This window comes from Chiloscyllium plagiosum, chromosome 6 (assembly GCF_004010195.1).
Source record: "Chiloscyllium plagiosum isolate BGI_BamShark_2017 chromosome 6, ASM401019v2, whole genome shotgun sequence".
Taxonomy (NCBI): Eukaryota; Metazoa; Chordata; class Chondrichthyes; order Orectolobiformes; family Hemiscylliidae; genus Chiloscyllium; species Chiloscyllium plagiosum.
Genome location: NC_057715.1, coordinates 119,102,202 through 119,122,519, shown reverse-complemented (window position 1 = coordinate 119,122,519; position 20,318 = coordinate 119,102,202). Strand labels below are relative to the sequence as shown.

Below are 20,318 nucleotides of genomic sequence, written 5' to 3'. Positions count from 1 at the left end.
CTGGCAGTCAGCTAATCCTCTATCCAGGCCAGTACCTTGCCCCTAACACCATGAGCTCTTATTTAGCATCTTTCTGTGCAAAACCTTGTCAAAGGCCTTCTGAAAATCCAAATAGATCACATCTAATGATTCTTCATTGTCTAACTTGCTCAAAGAAATCTAACAGATTTGCCTGGCATGACCTCCCGTTGATGAAACTGTCCTGACTCAGCCATATTTTACCATGGAATTCCAAGTATTCAACAATCTCTTCCTTAATAATAGTCTCTAAAACCTTACCAACAACCAAGGTTCTACCAAGCTGACATGTAAGTCTCTCCTTCTGTCACCCTTCCTTCTTAAAAAGAGGTGTTACATGAGCCATTCAAACCTCTCTAACTCCATTGATTCCTGAAAATCACTACCAGTGCTTCCACTCTCTCCTCGGCTATCTCCTTCAGAGGCCTGGAGCATAGTCTGTCCAGTCTCAATGATTTACCACCGTCAGACCCTTAAGCTTCTCCAGCACCTGTCCCTTAGTAATGGCCACAATGCTCACCTTTGCCCCCGACTCTGTTGAAGTTCTGGTATGTTTCTGGTGTCTTCCACTGTGAAAACTGATGCAAAGTACTTATTTCAGTTCCTCCATTTTTTTTGTTCCCCATTACTACTGCTCCAGCCTTCTTTTCCAGCAGTACAATGTCCAATCTTGCCTCTCTTTTACCTTCTAGATATCTAAAAAAAACCTCTTGCAACCTTGTTGCATATTACTAGTTACCTTCCCCTCATATTTCATCTTCTCCCCCTTTTAATTGCTTCTTTAGATTTACTCTAGTTTTTAAACATTTCCTGATACTTTACTTTCGCTTCCCATTAATCTTCATCACATTGTACGCTTTTTCTTTTGTGTTCATGGTGTCCCTGACTTGTCAGCCACGGTTGCCTCATCCTCCTTTTAGTTTTTTCTTCTTCCTTGAATGAATTTCTGCTGGGCCTCCTGAATTACCCCAGAAACTCCTGCCATTGCTGCTCCACTATTTTTCCTGCTCGGCTCTCCTTCCAGTCAGCTCTGGCCAGCTCCTCCCTCGTGTCTTTGCAGTTACATGTATTCGACTGTAATACCAGTACATCTGATCCAATGTTTTCCCTCTCAATCTGCACAGTGAATTCTATGGTCAGTGCCTCCACGGGTTCCGTCAGCTCCCTACTCAAATCTGCCTTATTGCACATCACCAAATCCAGGATTTCCTGTTCTCTAGTTGGCTCTACCACAAGCTGTTACAAAAGAAACCTAATAGATATTTCACAAATTCCTTTTCTTGGGATCTACTAAACCTGATTTTCCCAGTCCACCTGCATGTTGAAGTCCCCATGATTATTGTAATTGTCTTTCTTACATCACTTTTTTCTTCCTTCTGATTTATTTTCTTCCCCACATCCTAACTACTGCTCAGAGGCCTGTGTACAAGTCTCAGCAGGGTACTTTTTCCTTTGCAATTCCTCAACTCTACCCATACACCTTCTACACCTTCTGACCCAAAATCACTTTTTGTTGTTGATTTAATTTAATTTCTAACTAACAAGGCAGCTTCAGCTCTTCTGCCCATCTGTCTAGAATAGAGTACACAAGCATTGGGAAACAACAGGAAATGGGGGAAATAACAGAATAAAGGGAAGATTAATGGCCTTTCACTCAAATATATAAAAAGAACAAATTAAAAGCACAAGTATTTGTAAATGGGTGTGATTCTATACCCATTGCAGAGACCTGGTTACAAAATGAAAGTTGGAAATTAAATATTCAGGACTGTGAGTTTTGAAAAGGGCAGGTAAGAAGAGAAGTGTGGAAGAATAGAATTATTGGTGATGGAATGATAGCAAGAAGCATTCTTAGATCAGGAGAATGTAAAATCCATGTAGGTCGGGGTAAAATAAGGGAAAGGAAACAATAATAGGGGGAATAATAGGCCACCTGTCAGTTATTTGGTAGGACAGAGAATACTTTGAGAGATAATGAGGACTTATTAAAAAAAAAAGCAGTACATTAATCATGGGTGACTTTATGTAGATTGGGATTGTCAGATTGAAAGAGGAAGCCATGAGAAAAAGTTCATTATTCCTGATGAAGGGCTTTTGCCCGAAACGTCAATTTCGCTGCACCTTGGATGCTGCCTGAACTGCTGTGCTCTTCCAGCATCACTAATCCAGAAAAAGTTCATTGTTTGGTGAAACTTTGCTGAATACACTGTGTGTTGTGGATGCTTACTGGGAATCAGGCTAGTTTGGATCTATGTGTTATGAGGCAGGTTTAGTAAATGATGCAAGATTAAAATATTACCTTGGTAATAGACTATAATAGAGTCAAATTTAGCCTTCTGTTTGAGCAAGGGGAAATTGGGTTGGAATCAATAGTGTTAAGTTTAAATAAGGATAAATACGAAGGATTGAGGGTGGACCTTGCTGGAGTGGATTGGGAAAAGAGTTTAACAACAAAGACAGTTGAGGAAAAATAGTAGATATTGTAGGAAATAGTACATGGGTCACAGCAAAGATATATCCCAGTGAGGAAGGAGGATTTTAGGAAAGAGATAAGCCAACCATGGTTAATGAGGCAAGTCAAAGATAGCAACAAGTTGAAAAAAAATACAATGTGGCAAAGATGAGTGGTAAGCCAGAAGATTGGGAAACTTTTAAAAACTAACAAAAGACAACTGAAAAAAAGAGGGTGAAAATAAACTTCGACAGAAAACCTGTGAGGAATATCAAGATGGACAGCAAGCTTCTTTAAATGTATAAAGAGGAATAGAGAGGCCCCTTAGAATATGAAGCTAGAGAAATAATAATGGGGAAACCAGGAAATGTCAGCAAATGTTTGGGAAACCCATGAGGCTCAAGGTTGTTAGGTCTTGTAGATCTGATAGAATGTGTTTAAGTATATTAAAGGAAATATGGATCATCGAGGAATCCTTACAATCTGGAAAGTTTCCAGAGGATTGGAAACTGCCTTTGTAACACCTGTATTTCAAAAGGAAAAACGACAAAATGACAGGTGTCTATTGGTCAGTTAGCCTAATCCAACAAAAACAAATTGCTGGAAAGACTCAGCAGGTCTGGTTGGAGTCATAACTAGTACAATAAAGAATGTTTGTGGTTGTGAGAGATCAATCACCTCAGTCCCAGGATATCCTTACAGGAGTTCTTCAGGGGATTAACGGAGGCCCATTCATGAATGACCACCTCCTCTTCATGAGGCAGAGGTGGGGATGTTTACTGATGATTGCATAATGTTCACCATTTATGCCTCCTTGACACTGAAACAATCAGAGCCCAAATGCAGCAAAACTGGGCAATGTCTTGGGCTGATAAATGATGAGCCATATTTCAGTTGCACAAATGCCAGACAATGAGTATCTCCAACAAGGGAGAATCTAAGCATCTCTTTGATATTCAGTTGTATTAACATCACTGAATCCCCAACTATCAACACCCTGGATGTTACCATTGAGCAGAAACTGATCTGGACTTGCCCTATAAACACTGGCTACACTAGCAGCATGGAGGCTTTCAAAATGATTTATTTTGCTTTTAGTCATGTTTCGGGACATTCCACTGTTGCCTGGATGGGTGCAGCTTCAACAACAATCAAGAAGCTTGTCATTATCCAGGACAAAGCAGCCCAATTGTTTCACACCACATCCACCACCTTTAGTATTCAGACCTTTCACCACCAATACACAGTGACAACAATGTGTGCCATGATGAAGGTGCTCATCAGCACCTTCCAAATCCATGACCACTTCCATCTAGAAAGACAAGTACAGCAAATATAGGGGAACACCACCCCCTACAAGTTCTCCTCCAAACCACCCACTATTCTGACTTGGAAATATAATGTCTTTCCTTCAGTGTCGCTGGGTCAGAATCCTGGAATTCCCTCCCTAAGGGCATTGTGGGTCAGCCCACAGCAGGTGAACTGCAGCGGTTCAAGGAGGCAGCTCACCCCCACCTTCTCAAGGGGCAACTAGGGATGGGCAATAAGTGCTGGCCCAGCCAGTGATGCCCATGTCCCACAATGGTATTTTTTTAAAAAGCCATTCGCCATCCTGACTTGGGAAATGTATCGCCATTCCTTCAGTGTCACTGGGTCAAAATTCTGGAATTCCCTCCCTAAGGGCATTGTGGGTCAAAAAACAGCTCATGGACTGGTTCGTGAAGGCAGCTCACCTTCTCAGAGGTAATTAGGGATGGGTAGTAAATGGCAGCTCAGCCATTGACACCCACATCCCAGTAACATATTTATGAAAAGCATGGTTCCCATTCCAACATTAATTGTCCATGCATCCAAACCAAACAGTCACAGAACCTATCCATCTTGATAAAACATTGAAAATAAGATCTGTGAACAATGGAATGCCATGCAGGGCAGGGCAGAGGTGGGATGTTACTGTTGGGTCAAAGTGCTGCAGTCGAGTGTGTCAGACTGGAAATGGTGAGCCAGATATATTGACATTAAAAACTACTTACTGGTCTGCCCTGTTCCAGTACTCGGGTGTATGGTGATTGAGTTTAATGTATCTGAAGTCTATGGGTTTCACTCGTGTTGTATGCTCAATTTCACAATTCTGGCTCCTACAATCTATGCTTTCTTGTCTCTCAGAGATCCTTGACTACAGCTGCTGATGCCTGCAGTGCTGGCAAGCTGCCAAACACTGAGTCATGCTGCCAGCGTGGTCTTTCCACAGAACTATGTGCTTCAGGCATTCACTGAGCGCCTCCCAGAGCTCAGACAGATTTTTGCACAGTTAGATCAGTTTCAGCTGAGCAAAAAGCACCTCCATTGGGCAAAACTTGTTGCGCTCTTTCACGTGCTTTCTCTCTCACGTGCTGTCTGTCTCACGTGCTCTTGCTCTCTCTCTTTCTCTCTCGCTCTCTCTGCAAGAGATCAGAGTCGACAGTGTGGTGCATCCGAGGAGCAGGACAATCGACATTTCAGGTGTAAGCTCCACGGATGCTGCCTGACCTTCTGTGCTTTTCCAGCACCCCACTCTCGACAATCATCTACTCTAGCTCTTGGCCCAAAACCTTGCATGCAATGTGTTTCAAGTGATCGTCTAAATGCTTAAGTATTGTGAGGCTTCCAACTTCTACCGTTGTTGCAGGCAGCGAGTTCTAGGTAGCCACCCTCTGGGGTGAAAAAAAGTTTTCCTTAAATTCCTTTGAAATCTTCTACCCTTTACTCTGAATGTATGGGCCCTCATTATTGACCCGTCTCCAATTGGGATAAGTTTCTAGCTATCTATCCAATGTGCCTCAAAACACTGTACACCTCATCAGACCCTGCCCACTCCATCAGCCTTCTCTGGTCTCTTGATTGCTTCAGTCCAGACAACATCATGAGGAATCTCCTCCGAACAGTCAGTCCTTCCTGTAGTGTGGTAACTAGAACTGCACACAGTACTCTAGCTGTGGCTTTGCTAGCATTATGTACAATTCCTTCAAAATCTCAGAAATTGCTGGAAAAACTCCGATCTGGCAGCATGTGTGGAGAGAAAGCAGAATTAACATTTCGTGTTCTGTGACCCTCCTTCAGAGCGGCGAATCCTGGTGAATCACCTTTGCATGGAAGAATTCCACAGTGGTGGGCCTGTGGAATTCATTGCCGCAGAGTGCCCTGGAGGCTGGGACGCTAAATGTCTTCAAGGCAGAAATTGATAAATTCTTGATGTCACAAGGAATTAAGGGCTACGGGGAGAATGCGGGTAAGTGGAGTTGAAATGCCCATCAGCCACGATTGAATGGCGGAGTGGACTCGATGGGCCGAATGGCCTTACTTCCGCTCCTATGTCTTATGGTCTTATGGAGTCCACTCTACCATTCCATGAGATCATGGCTGATCTGTAAATCCTCAACTCCCACTTTACTGTCTTTTCCTGTAACCTCTCATTCCCCCACATGGCCTTCTGTGATGAAGAGTTCTACAAATTCACTACCCTCCAAGAGAAAAGGTTCCTCCTCAAATCTCTCTTAAATGTGTTATGGCCTCTAGTCCTAGACTCTCCCATAAGGAGAAGCAACTTTCCTGCATCTACCTTGTCAAATTCCCAAGAATGTTGTATGTTTCAATAAGGTCCCCTTTCATTCTTTTAAATTCTAAGGACTGCAGGTCCCATCTACTCAACCTCTCCTTATAAGCCAGTCCCTCCATACCCAGGGTCAGCTGATTGAACCTTCTCTCGACTGCCCCAATGGCAGATAAAAGACAAAAGCCTAAGCAATGAATGAGTGAATGGCTGTCACCTATCTTACTGAGTTGAAACATGCATGGTACACATTCATGTTCTGTCTCTCTCGCCAGAAAATATTTGCACTTTTTTTTTTGCTTACACTCTGTTGCTATTTCCCTGAGGGAATTGAGATACAGATGTGTAAGAACATCAAGTTTTCAATCGGAGATAGTGGCATATCCATGTTACTGGCTCCGGCATAGGTTTAAATCTCACCAGGTCAGATAGTGAAATTTGAGATCAATATAAATCTGGAATAAGTAGTTAGTCTAATAGGGATCACGTAACCATTGTCAGTTATTGTATAAAACCCATCTGGTTTTGTGATGTCCTTTACGGAAGGAAATCTGCCATCCTTACCTAATCTGGCCTACATGTCCAAGTAGCTTATAACATCTACTAAAAGGGATTATGAAAGGAAACTTGCAAGGGCCATCAAAATCACTAAGAAGATATTTTATAGTTACGTAAAGGAAAAGCGGGTGGTCAGGAGCACTACTGATCCATTGAAGACCGGAATGGGAATGTTCTCAATGACTGTGGTAAATGCAGTGGATGTAATTTCTCAGGTGTGAAGGTAAATGCGGTGGATGTAATTTCTCAGGTGTGAAGGTAAATGCAGTGGATATAATTTCTCAGGTGTGAAGGTAAATGCAGTGGATGTAATTTCTAGGGGTATGAAGTTAAATGCAGTGGGTGAAATTTCTCAAAGTATGAAGTTAAGTGCGGTGGATGTAAAATCTTGGGGTATGAAGATAAATGCAGTGGATGTAATTTCTCGGGGTGTGAAGGTACGTGTGGTGGATGTAATTTCTTGGGGTATGAAGATAAGTGTGGTGGATGTCCAAAGAGAATTGGGAGTTCGGGTGCATGGATCTTTAAAGTACCATGAAGCGGTGCAGAAAACAATCAAGAAAGCTAGTGAAATGCTGGCATTGATATCTAGAGGACTGGAATATAAGGATGCACTTGGTATGCTGCAGTTATGCAAAAATGTGGTTGGAGCTACTTGGAGTACTGAGAGCAGATCTGGGCACCATACTTTCAGAAGGATATATTGACCTTGGAGGGATTACAGCGTAAGTTTACAAGAATGACACCTGGACTTCAGGGGTTACATTATGAGGAGAGGTTCTAGAACTTGGAGGCATAAACTAAAAATTAGGGCCAGATCATTCAGGAGAGATGTTAGGAAGCACTTCATCACCGAAAGAGTGGTAGAGATTTGGAACTCTCTTCCATAAACAAATAGCAGTTGATGTGAGATTAGTTGTTAATTTTAAATCTAAGATGGATAATTTTTTGTTTAGCAAAGGGATTTGGGTCAAAGGCACGGAAATGGAGTTAGGCCATAAATCAACCATGATCTCATTGAATGGCTGAACAGCTCAAGAGGCTCAATGGCTGACTGCTGTTCCTATGTGACTCCAGACAGTGTGGATGACTTGTAACTACTCTCTGGGTAACAATGGACAGGCAGTAAATGCTGGTCTAGCCAGTAGCACTCTCATCCCATAAACGTTTTTTTAAAAAATCCCTGTTTGATACAACTGACCCAGGAGAATTCTCACCCAAATCCTGCAGCTATTGGTAGATCATTTATCTGGTGCCAGCTGACAATCAGTTACTGAACCAATCTTGAGTGTGATCCTGACATGCTCAATAACTAATGGTGTGTCTTTTACTCCACCACGTGGCACTGTCACTACATTGGCTACTGTCTGACTGGTGATGTTACTGTTTTGCAGAGATGACCATGGCTTCAGTCCTCTCCACTGGGCCTGCCGTGAGGGACGATCCAATGTTGTCGACATGTTGATAATGCGCGGAGCTCGGATCAACGTGATGAATCGAGGTGATGATACACCACTTCACCTTGCTGCCAGCCATGGACACCGTGACATTGTACAGAAGGTAGGAACGTTTCCAGGGCCAGTCGGAGCTATTCTGTTTCGCAGGCTCCAGAGCTCTCTGATCTTTAAGAATCAAACATAATTCTCAACCTCTTTTTAACAAACACCTTTCCCCTTCCCACAAACTCCACCTATCTCCCTATACGTGAAGATCTTTACCCTCCAAGAGGTGTCTCTCGGTTCCGCGATCGGTCAAATAATCACAGGAATACGGTCTGTTTCAGCAAGTATAGCACTTTATTCTTGACGCCGGGCACAGGTTTGTCCAGCAACACAGAGGTTAACAGCTCCGGTGTTCCTTGAAGAAACTGCGCCAATTCACTTAGAACAAAGGCAATTTTTTTGAAATGTTTCTTAAGAAATAGTACAGTCTTAATGACAGAGTAAATCCAATAAAACATAATAAATGACATAATGGGCAGCAGGTTAACCCAATAATACTTTTTGGAAAACAAAGCTGTTTACTGCATGTTTATCTCTTCCCACCTGCATTTCAAGGTTAACCAAAATAGTTAGTAATGTCCGATCAGGCTTAGTTAATTTCCATGCTGTGAAGGGTCCATAGTTCTGCTTTATCTTTGATTCAATTAGCTCAACAATGCAGGAATGCAGCCTGAAGCCATTTTAAACACACTGTTAATTTGAAAGCTAAAACCATTTTGTTATGTTAGTTTGTATTAGGAAGCCATTTTGTGGTTAATAAAAGCATGCATAGAAATGATTACTCCTGACAATCTAATTCTAGATTGTAGATCCTCATATGCACATTCTTGAATCCCCCATGTCCTTTAACCCCACCTATTTTCCCATCCCCACATTGCTCAGTTCCTAACTTTAAACTTGACATTTCCACTTCAGTACTTTTCCCTGTGCATTTGTTCCATAATTAGGTGCAACATCGAGGGCTGAAGGGCCTGTACTGTGCTGTAATGTTCTAATTGGGTTACTCTTAGAACAGGAGGGAACGGAGTGGAGTGGACAGGAAGGGACAGAGTAGGGAGAGCGAAAGGAATAGAACATAGAAATGTACAGTACAGAACAGGCCCTTTGGCCCACAATGTTGTGCTGAGATTTAATCCTAATGTAAAATATAGTGACTTAACCTATGCACCCCTCAACTCACTGCTATCCATGTGCATGTCCAGCAGTCGCATAAATGTCTCCAATGACTCTGCTTCCACCACCACCGCTGGCAATGCATTCCTTGCGTAAAGAACCTCCCTCTGACGTCTCCTTTATACCTTCCTCCTAATATCTTCAAACTATGACGTCTCGTGCCAGTCAATCCTGCCCTGAGGAAAAGTCTCTGGCTATTGACTCTATCTATTCCTCTCATTATTTTGTACACCTCGATCAGGTCTCCTCTCTTCCTCCTTCCCTCCAGAGAGAAAATTCCGAGCTTATTCAACCTTTCTTCAAAAGCCAAGCCCTCCAGTGCAGGCAGCATCCTGGTAAACCTTCTTAGCACCCTCTCCAAAGCCTTTGTATCTTTCCTATAGTAGGGTGACCAGAACTGGACACAATATTCCAAGTGTGGTCTCACCAGGGACTTGTAGAGATGCAGCAAAACCTCGTGGCTCTTAAACTCGATCCCCCTGTTAATGAAAGCCAAAACACCATCTGCTTTTTGAACAAGTTGGGTGGCAACTTTGAGGGATCTATGCACTTGAACACCAAGATCCCTCTGTTCCTCCACACTGCCAAGAATCCTGTCTTTAATTCTATATTCAGCATTCGAGTTTGACCTTCCAAAATGCATCACTTTGCATTAATCCAGGTTGAACTCCATCTGCCATTTCTCAGCCCAGCTCTGCATCCTGTCTATGTCGAGCTGCAGCCTGCAGTAGCCCTCGATACTATTGACGACACCTCCAACCTTTGTGTCATCTGCAACTTTACTAACCCACCCCTCAACCGCCTCATCCAAATCATTTATAAAAACTACAAAGAGCAGAGGCCCAAGAACAGAGCCCTGCAGGACCCCACTCAACACTGACCTGGGTGAAAGGTGACAGGGTGGTTTGTGTTCCATGCCTCACCTTGGTTGAATTTGTGGAGTTAAGCAGAGGAGGTTGTGTGAAGTTGTTCAAATTGCACTCAATGTTCCCAAGAGTAAGAGTAGGAAATATGTCAGCCAGGGTTCCCGTTACTGATCTCCATGGGTCAGTTTGTGTGTTTGCATGCCTGTGCTTTATTTGTTCATAGTTGCATGCTCCTAATTTGAATGCAAGATTTATTTTTGCTTTTTTCTGCTTGCCCTGGCTGAATGTCTGTTCACAAATATTGCTGAGGCTTGAAGGCGTTGCTGACTAGGCCAGCATTTCTTGCCCATCCCTTATTTGCCCAGAGAGCAGTTGAGAGTCAGCCCCATTGCTGTGAGTTTGGAGTCACGTGTAGGCCAGACCAGGTCAGGAAGGTAGATTTCCTTCTGAAAAAGATTTTAGAGAACCATATGGATTTTTATGCCAATTGACAATGGTTACATGATTGATTAATAAGGGGATCAAAGGTTACAGGGAGAAGGCAGGAGAATGGGTTTGAGAAACATACCAGCCATAACTCGATGGGCCAAGTGATTACATTCCCACATCTTAGGCTCTTACGATCATCACTAGGCCTCAAGGTAGCGTATTGATATGCAGAGGGAAACCAAGCACACACACTTTAAGGCATGTCCCCTCTATCTAGTCTATACATCTCACCATCTTGTTGGGTCTGTGTCAAGTCCAGGTGAATCACCATCTGCATTTGTCTCCACAGCTTATCCAGTGCAAAGCAGATGTCAGCGCAGTGAATGAACATGGAAACACACCACTGCACTACGCTTGTTTCTGGGGTCATGATAAGGTGGCCGAGGTAAGAGCTTGTCACACTGTGTTCACCATTTCTGACACACACCAATGATCGGTTTTTACACGGATCAAAGGTTAGCCTATCTACAGTACGACTAAAATGTTGTGACCAACATGGACTGCACAATGCGCGTAGATTGGTGCCAAGATTTGCTCATCAGGTTGCATTTGCACTTCCTGTGTTGTCAGTGAGATACTGATGGGTGTGAGGTTTCTCGAAACACTTGGAAGTATGGGGATTACATTTGGCTGCTCCAGCCTATGCTGTCTCACTGCAGGGCACTTCAGCAAGTCCCATTTCCGTAACTATTCCCATTAAATCTGTTCATTCCCATCAATTCCTGTTCAGATTCTTTTCTAATTCCTGTTTGAATGTCTCAATTAAACCTGTCTCCCCCTACAGTCTCAGACAGTACATTCCAAACCCTAACCACTCGCTGGGATCTTTTTTCTTTATGTCATCGTCAGTTCTTCTATCTTATCATCTTATATGGATGTCCTCTGTTTCGCAACTCTTCTACCAGTGGGAGCACTTTGTTGATTGGGCAAGGATCAATTGTTTTGGCAGTGTTATCATTAGCCCACAGAAGTGGAAATTTCCTGGTCACCAATGCAACCAACATTCCATCTGCCTCAGATAGGCATTCCAGTTCCTGAAATTCTTGTGAAACAATGCACAATCACACTGCTCTGACTGAGCTTTCGCTTGGGTGCTCAGCTGTTAATTCACTCCTAGAGTCATAGAGATGTACGGTATGGAAACAGACCCTTTGTTCCAACCTGTCCATGCCGATCAGATATCCCAACCCAATCTAGTCCCACCTGCCAGCACCCAGCCCATATCCGTCCAAACACTTCCTATAACCTGGCTATGTAGTATTCTATGTAAACACTTGGATTAGATTCTAGCCTGTAACACATACCATGTCAACATAATTAGGAGATGCTGGTGTTAGACTGGGGTATACAAAGTTAAAAATCACACAACACCAGGTTATAGTCCAACAGGTTTAATTGGAAGCACACGAGCTTTCGGAGTGTCGCTCCTTCATCAGGTGGTAGTGGAGGACTCAATCCTAACCTATAACCTGGTTGGACTATAACCTGGTGTTGTGTGATTTTTAACAATGTCAACATATGTTGCTATATACTGGATTGTGGATAGTATTAAGCCAGAGAGTGTTCAGTCGAGGGTTACCAAGATGTTGTGAACCATCCACTGTGTAAAGGTTTGAGTTATAAAGAAAGGCTGGACGGGGCTGGACTTTTTTCACTGGAGCATAGGAGGCTGAAAGCTGACCTTATAGGGGTTTATAAAACCCTGAAGAGTATAGATAGAGTTAATGGTAGGTGCCTTTTCCCTGGCATAGGGGATTTCAAGACTATGGCACATTTTTAAGGTGAGAGGAGAGAGATTTTAAAAAATACAGGAGGGACAAATACTTTTTTTTTAAAAAACTGGTGGTTCACGTATGGGTTGCACTTTGTGAGGAAGTGGTGGGTGTGGACACAGTTACAATATTTAAAAGACATTTGGATAAGTACATGAATAGGGAAGGTTTGTAGGGATATGGGCCAGGAGCAGGCAGGTGGGACTAAGTTTAGTTTGGGATTATGTTTGGCACTGACTGGTTGGATTGAAGGGTTTGTTTCTGTGCTATATGACTCTATGTGCAGTTCCTGGTAACATTTTTCGGTCATTCTGTCAACTGGTCACCCTGTAACTACACTCTCCCACCAATGTGAAGGTCACAGTATCATCAGTGCCAGAAGGGCTTGGTTACATGGTTTATAAAGGTAGCTCTTGTTATGGAATTTACCAGGCAGAAATTAAGTGACAAGGCAGAATACCAGATTTAAAATAGGAATCCGTTCTGTCTTGAGTGTCCTGGCCTCTCCTCACTTGAAGCATATCACGAAACTGTAAAATCTCCATTAACAGACTTAATTTCCTGTTATGTATACTTTTGGCCTGAGATTCACATTGAACATTGAAAATGTAATGTCACCAAAGATAATGGGAAATGTCAGAATGAATAGATCTTGTTGGCAATGTGAAGAGAGCCTGCCTGGACTGTGTGGTGAACTTCCAACATAATTCCTTAATATACTGTACACGGGATCTGTGAAGCAGGAGATGTGTGTGTAGTCAATCTGGTCTCTTTCCTTTCAGGATCTGGTGCTCAGTGGAGCCCTTGTTAGCATCTGCAGTAAGTATGGAGAGACCCCATTGGACAAAGGAAAGGCGCACTTACGGGAGATACTGAAGGGTATGTATACTGCTTTATCCAACTCATTACATGGTGGAGGTTCCGGTAAAATTTACAAAGTGACTGTGGTTTTGCTGTACACAGCTGTTTATAAACCACCCACCCTTTCAGATTCAACCCTTTGGCTCCTGGCCCTCCCCTGGAAATCAGCAGGTCACGCAGCATCTGAGGAGCCCTTCATTAGGAATGTGGGGGGACAGGAGGCTGAGAGATAAATCAGAGGCTGGGAGTTGAGTGGGGGTGAATACAGGTGGGAGGTGATTGTGATAAGTTGGTGGGGAGGGTTGGAGCACATAGGTGGGATAGAAGATGGGCAGGTGAAGAGGGCAGTGCCAAGTTAGAGGGTTGGATCTGGGATGAGGTGGGGGGAGGGGAGATGAGGAAACTAGCAAAGTTTATGTTGATGCCATGTGGTTGGAGGGTCCCAAGGTGGAAGATGAGGTGTTCTTCCTCTAGTCATCGGGTGCTGAGGATTTGGCTGTGGAGGGGGCCCAGGACTTGCATGTCCTTGGTGGAGTGGGAGGGGGTGTTGAAGTGGTCAGCCACAGGGCAATGGGGTTGTTTAGTGCATGTGTCTCAGAGATGTTCGCTGAAACGTTCCACGAGTTGGCATCCTATCTCCCCAATGTAGAGGAGACCACATCGAGAGCAATGGACACAGTAGATAAGGTGGGTGGATGTGCAGGAAAATCTGTACTGGATATGGAACGATCCTTTGGGGCATTGGACAAGGGTGAGGGGGGAGGTGTGAGCATTGGTTTTACAGCTGTTGTGGTGGCATGGGAAAGTGCTGGGAATGGAGGGTAGGTTGGTGGGGGCATAGAAAATAACAAAATGTTTCCTGTGCTTAAGTCATTGAAGAGGCAGTTTCAGTTCAGATTTAAATCTCAGCTATTCATGGGAAACAAATGCAGAATATATTAAAATATGTTCTCCAAATGAAACTTGCCAAATAAAACAGTCAGAATTACAGTGACAACTTTGATAGAGATCAGCATTCTTTGAATTTGCAATATGAAGGGGGGCACTGAATTCTTAACAGTAACTGACAGAACTGAAACAGCTTGGCTCCAAGTTCTAATATTCTCTAAAATCTTAACAAAACATCAAAATTAAAATGCAGTCTTCTTTTTGTGAACACTGCATTAAAAACACAGCAGCAAAGATATTTTAATACATTACTCTCATCTGGGTAAATCATGACCACTGACCCATTTGTTTTAATTTTAACCGGCACTGTAAAATTTCAAACAAATCAGGGGCTCGAAGCCCTCAATCAGTTTGTTTTAAGGTTGCAAGTTTGATAATTTTTAAAAGGACATAATGTTGTACAATTTAAATGTAAAAACATAGCCCACAAAACACATTGATTTGAGATCTTTATTCAAACAAGGCAAAAGAGTTACTTGAAAGGATTTTCTGAACTAGGATTTTAACAAACCAAAATATTTAATGATCAAACACTCTCAGCATGGCACAATTTATATTGAAACTTCCTTTTTCGATCCAAGTATTAGTGCAATCTTAATTTCAGCACTACTTGTCTTTTTTTCCGCATCCTCTTGATGAAATTGCATTTATTGAAGAAAAGAAAATCCTCACAGCGGACCACATGGTGTCACAGTTTAAGCCACTCTCTTCCCCCAGAAGAAAGACTCACCGAGTTGAGTCCACTGCCCAGAAACTGAGACTCCCACAACAAAAAACCCGGATAAAGCCTCCCCGGTGGTTAATGTACTTTACTGTTGGAATCCGAGCGGACTGGATTCACTTTTTTGCCGGTTGCCCTAAAAGTACTTCAAAGGGGAGGTGTGGAGGACAAAGGCGATAACTTTCAAAAGTACCAAATTCTGTTTAAGTGTTTTCCTTTGAAGTTCCTGGTTTCTAACTTTTTTTTTGCTCCAGAGCCTCAAATCTCACCACTGGAGGAATCTAAACTCCTTTTTCCAGGGGACCTTAACCCCTTCCTCACTTTACTTCTCAAGGGGACTCGAGCCCCTTGTAATACCCTGGGGACTCTGATGCCTATCAAAACCCTGGGAACTCTGACCCCAATCAAAACCCTTTTTCCGTGCAAAGCGACTCGTTGGTATGCAAGTGTACAAGTTACCTCAAAGGTACAAAGAATAGTGGACTTCTTCCCAAAGGGCAATAGTGGAACATATGGGTTTTTACAACAACTGATAAGTTTTACTGTCACAATTATGGTGACTTGCATTTATTTCCACTTTCATTAGTTGAATTTTAGTTCCACCAGCTGCCATTGCTGGGAACAGAACCTAAATCCATAACCATCAGCCTGGATCTTTGGGATGATGAGTCTAGTAATGTTACCACTATATCTTCCTGTATTGTCAGCCTGTCAGGAACAAAGAATAGTACAACACAGGAATAAGCCCTTCAGCCTGCCACATCAGCACTGACCATCTGAACTCATCCCAGCTGTTTGCACCTGATCTGTATCCCGGTATTCCCTGTCTCTCTAAATATCCATTTAAATGCCTCTTAAATAATTGTCTCAAATAAGTTACAATTCTTACCTCTGCATGTGATTTCTGTCTGTATGACTTGACTCAGTGATATCATGTTTTGCCACATTTTCTGAGCTAATTTTTCCCATTGCAATGTTTAATCTGGTCCTGGGATTTGGGCACAACTGGTTAGATTGCATTTAGAATCAACCTTGACCTGTGAGATTTGAGTCTTTGGGAGTAAATGCATACAGAGATAAGATTTGTGACATGTTTGAGGCATTCATACAGCTGGCAATCATGTAAGAACGTGATGTAGTGATAATATCACTTGACTAATCATCCAGATACCTAGGCTAATGCTCAAAGTTTGAATCCCACCATGGAAGCTGGTGGAATTTAAATTGAATTAAAAAGCTAGTCTCAGTGATGGTGACCAGGAAACTAGCATTCATTTCAAGAGGGCTAGAATACAAGAACAGAGATGTCCTCTCAGATCGTATAAGGCTCCAGACAGACCACAGTTGGAATGTTATGAGCAGTTACGGGCGCACTATCTAAGAAAGGATGTGCTGGCCTTGGAGGAGGCCGCTGAGGAGGCTTACAAGAATGATCCCAGAAATGAAGAACTTGTCATGAGGAACAGTTAGGACCCTGGGTCTGTACTCAGTGGAGTTTAGAAGGATATGGGGGGATTTAATTGAAACTTACAGAGGCCGAGACAGAGAGGATGCGGAGAAGATGTTAGACTCGTCAGGGAAGCTAGGAACTGAGGGCAAACTATATATTTCAAGGGGAAATTAGGGGTGAGTAACAAATTCTGACTTTTTCAAAGAACATGTCATGAACAAATAAAACCCACAGAAGCTATGCTACGATTGAATAATGCTCCGGTTCTGTGCCACCTGGCATTAATACACCTCAGAAAGGATACATCGACCTTGAAAAACACAGTGCATTTACACCAGAATGTCCCGAGATCAGGTTGTATGGGATATTGACAAGATTGAGGGGTGATCTAATTGAATCATTTAAACTAATTAAATGGTTTAATAGCAGTAGAACTGATGTAGAAGTGGAAAACATGATTTCTTAAGAGGGCTGTTGTGGCATGGTGGCAGTGTATCTACCTCAGGTCTAGGAGGCCTGGGTTCAAGCCCCATTTGGTCTCTGTGTATAATAACACCTCCAAACATATGTAGAAATGATTTCATCTGGGAATGAGGAGACAGAGCATTTGCTTTAGAGTCAGGCTCTTCAGGGATGATGTGAGAAACTACTTGACATCAAGTGAGTGAGGATCCACTGTTCTCTCCCCCAAAAAGATGCTGGCTTTGGGCAGAACTGAAACTAATCAAATTTATTGGGTGATGTGGATTCGAAGCTTGAGGGTAAGTGTGTAGGTGATGTTTAGGTACACAGCAGCTATCATCTTAATTGTAAAGTTGGACAAACTCAAGGGATGAATGGACCCTCCCGATCCTATGTTCTTGTTGGATGTCTTCATTTCTTGAATTCATCATTCAGAAAAATTAATTAACCAAAAAGAATGTGGTAGAGGCAGAGAACTGAGATGTTGTGGAGTGGAATGTTTTTATTTGTAGATAGAAATTACAGAATCTGCTCATTTTGAATCAAGTGAACTAATGTGATCTCCCTGTGACTGCTGACCATGCGTGGTTCAGTGCAGTGGTCCACATACCTTCCTTCTTGTACATGGAGCTTTCTCATTCTATCCTGTGTTAAGTTGGTGTCAGAGACTGGGATCAATTTGAACTGTACGATACAGGGTTTGAGAGGCTCCAACTTGTGTGAATGCTCTTTTATTGTTGTTCATCTCACTTTTAACACTCTTTTTGTCTTTTTTCCATCACAGAACATGCAGAGAAGCTGGGCCAGAGTCTGACAAAAGTACCCTACAAGGACACTTTCTGGAAAGGGACAACTCGCACTCGCCCCCGTCAGTGAACCCTCTAGCTTTTATTCAGAATTGATCATGATGGAATTTATGATTGATTGTATCTGAGCCAAGAGCAATTGAGAAGCATGGGAATAATCAGATAAGAAAAGATCAAGTGACAAGATCATGACTTGAACTCTACTTTCTCACCTATTCCTGAACCTCTTTGACTCCCTTGTTACTCAAGAATCTATCTAAGTCTATCTTAAAAATATTCAGGGACCCAAATCCATCATTTGAGGAAGAGAATTGCTCAGACTTAAAAACCCTCAGAAAGAAAAAAAACTCTCATCTTAAATAGAAGATCTATTATTTTGAAACTGATTTCACTAGTTCTTGTCTCTCCCACAAAGGGAAGCATACTCTGATTCTTCTAAACTGCAGTGGACACAGGCTGAACCTGTCCAACCATTTCTCATAAGAAAACTTGTAGACTTTCCATTTTAAGAGCAGAAGTTAAGGGTCTAAACTAGGGGAAGGGCATTTTTAATAGCATTGGATAGATAGCAGATTTTAAAAAAGAGATGAGAAATTTCTTCTCCCCGAAGGGTTCTGAATGTGTTGAATTCACTGGCCTGGAGTCCGGTGAAATCTGAGACATTGTGTAAATTTAAAGAGGAGATAGGCAGATTTTTAAAGTAATAATGGGTTGTGGGGAGCAGGCAGGAAAGTGGGATTGAGGCCGAGATGAGATCAGCCAGGATTGTATCTAATGGCAAAGCGGGTTCAAGGGGCTGAATTGCAGTTTTCTGTTACTAGTACTGTTGCTCTAAGCAGCAAATGATAGAGCTAAGCAGTCCCACGACAGTTGGTCAGATCTAAGCTCTGCAGTCCTGCCACATCCAGTAGTGAATGATGGTAAACAATTAAATTGGAAGAGGAGCTTCCATAAATGGCCCTATTCTCGATGATGGGGGTCACCAGCACATAGTGCAAAAGATAAGATGAAACATTCACCACAGTCTTCAGATCGAAGTGATGAGTGGATGTTTCATCTCAGCTTCCCCCAGAAGTCCCCAGCATCATAGATGGATAGTTTTCAGCCAATTCGAAACACTCCATGTGATATCAAGAAATAGTGGAGACTGGATACTGCAAAGGCTATGTGTTCTGATGCCATTCTGGCCAAAGTACTGACGACTCATGCTCCAACATTTGTCACACCCTTAGCAAGCTATTCCAGTACAATGACAACCCTGATATCTAACTGACAATGTGAAAAAGTACCCAGCCAGTGACTCTCACATTCCAAGCCTCAATTTTAACAAAAACAAGCCATCCCAGGAATCAGTCGAGTAAACCTCTAAACTATTTCAAATACAATGGTGTCCTTTCTTAAAGTTTGATGTGCAAACTGCATTGTGTTGAAGGTATGGTCTCACCAATGCTTTGTACAACAGTAGCAATGTACATGGATATTCCATTCCTTTTGCACTAACTAACCACATGCCATTTACCTTCCTAGTCACTCCGTGATCACATTTTGTGATTCCTGTTCCAAAACACCCAGATCCCTCTGTATCTACAAGTTCTGCAATCTCTTGCAGTGTAAAAGTTACAACATAATTTGCTGCTCCTCTATTCTTCCTGCCGAAGTGAACACATTCACATTTTCCCACATTATACTCCATCTGCCATGTTATTGTCCACCCAGTTAATCTGTCTCTAATCCCTTTGCAGACTTCTCTTCACTAAGTACTCTCCTATCTTTGTACCATCAGTGAATTTAACAGCCATCCTTTCAAATCATTGTAAATAATTGAGATCCCGGCACTGATCCTGTGACATTCCAATAATTGCATCCTGCCTACTCAAAAATGACAGTTTAAATAATTAAAACAAATATTTAAAGTATTTGTTCACAGTGTGTTGCATCAGTTGCAAGGCCAGCATTTGTTATCCATCCCTCATTGCCCAGAGGGCAGTGAGAGTGGCTCTGGAGTCAGATGTAGATCAGTCTGGGTAAGAACAGCAAGTTTGCTTCCCTAAAGGATGTTAGTGAACCAGATGAAATTTGAGAGTGTTGACCACATGGTCATCATGAGGTCAGCTTTTTATTCAAGATTTTCATTGAATTCAGTTTTTACCATCTACCGTGGGGGTGGGAGGTTTGAACCCTTGTCTGGATCACTAGTCCAATAACATTACCAGTCCAATAACATTACCACTCCACTACCACCCCCTGCTAACTTTATGGCTGCTGTCTATTCTGTAAACCAATCTTCAATCCATGCTGCTATGTTATCATGTGCATGAGCTCTCATTTTATGTAATAACCTCTGATGTGGCACCTTGTCAAATGTCTTTTGGAAATCCTACATCTCCAGTTTCCCCTTTATTCAAGTGGGTTGCTTGTTACTTGAAATGCCAAACGCTCAGCATTGAATCACACCAGCCCCTTTGCTCTTTGAAATGTTGAGATGTATCAGCTTCAATGGCTATATTGGATGGAGCCAGAGGTAGGGGGTGGACTCTCACTCCATAGTATGGTTAGGTACTGGGACATAGAACATAGAAAATACAGCGCAGTACAGGCCCTTTGGCCCTCGATGTTGCGCTGATCCAAGCCCACCTAACCTACACTAGCCC

At 42.6% G+C, this 20,318-nt stretch overlaps 1 protein-coding gene across 1 annotated transcript in view; it reads left to right on the top strand.

Moving 5' to 3' along the window:
• ilk (integrin-linked kinase) overlaps positions 1-20,318 on the top strand; it is a 61,264-nt gene that overhangs the window by 21,419 nt on the left and 19,527 nt on the right. The window contains exons 3-6 of the mRNA XM_043692734.1: positions 8,012-8,177; positions 10,937-11,032; positions 13,202-13,298; positions 17,646-17,729. Of these exons, the coding sequence (XP_043548669.1) occupies positions 8,012-8,177; positions 10,937-11,032; positions 13,202-13,298; positions 17,646-17,729 (443 nt within the window). The remainder of the gene's footprint in view (positions 1-8,011; positions 8,178-10,936; positions 11,033-13,201; positions 13,299-17,645; positions 17,730-20,318) is intronic.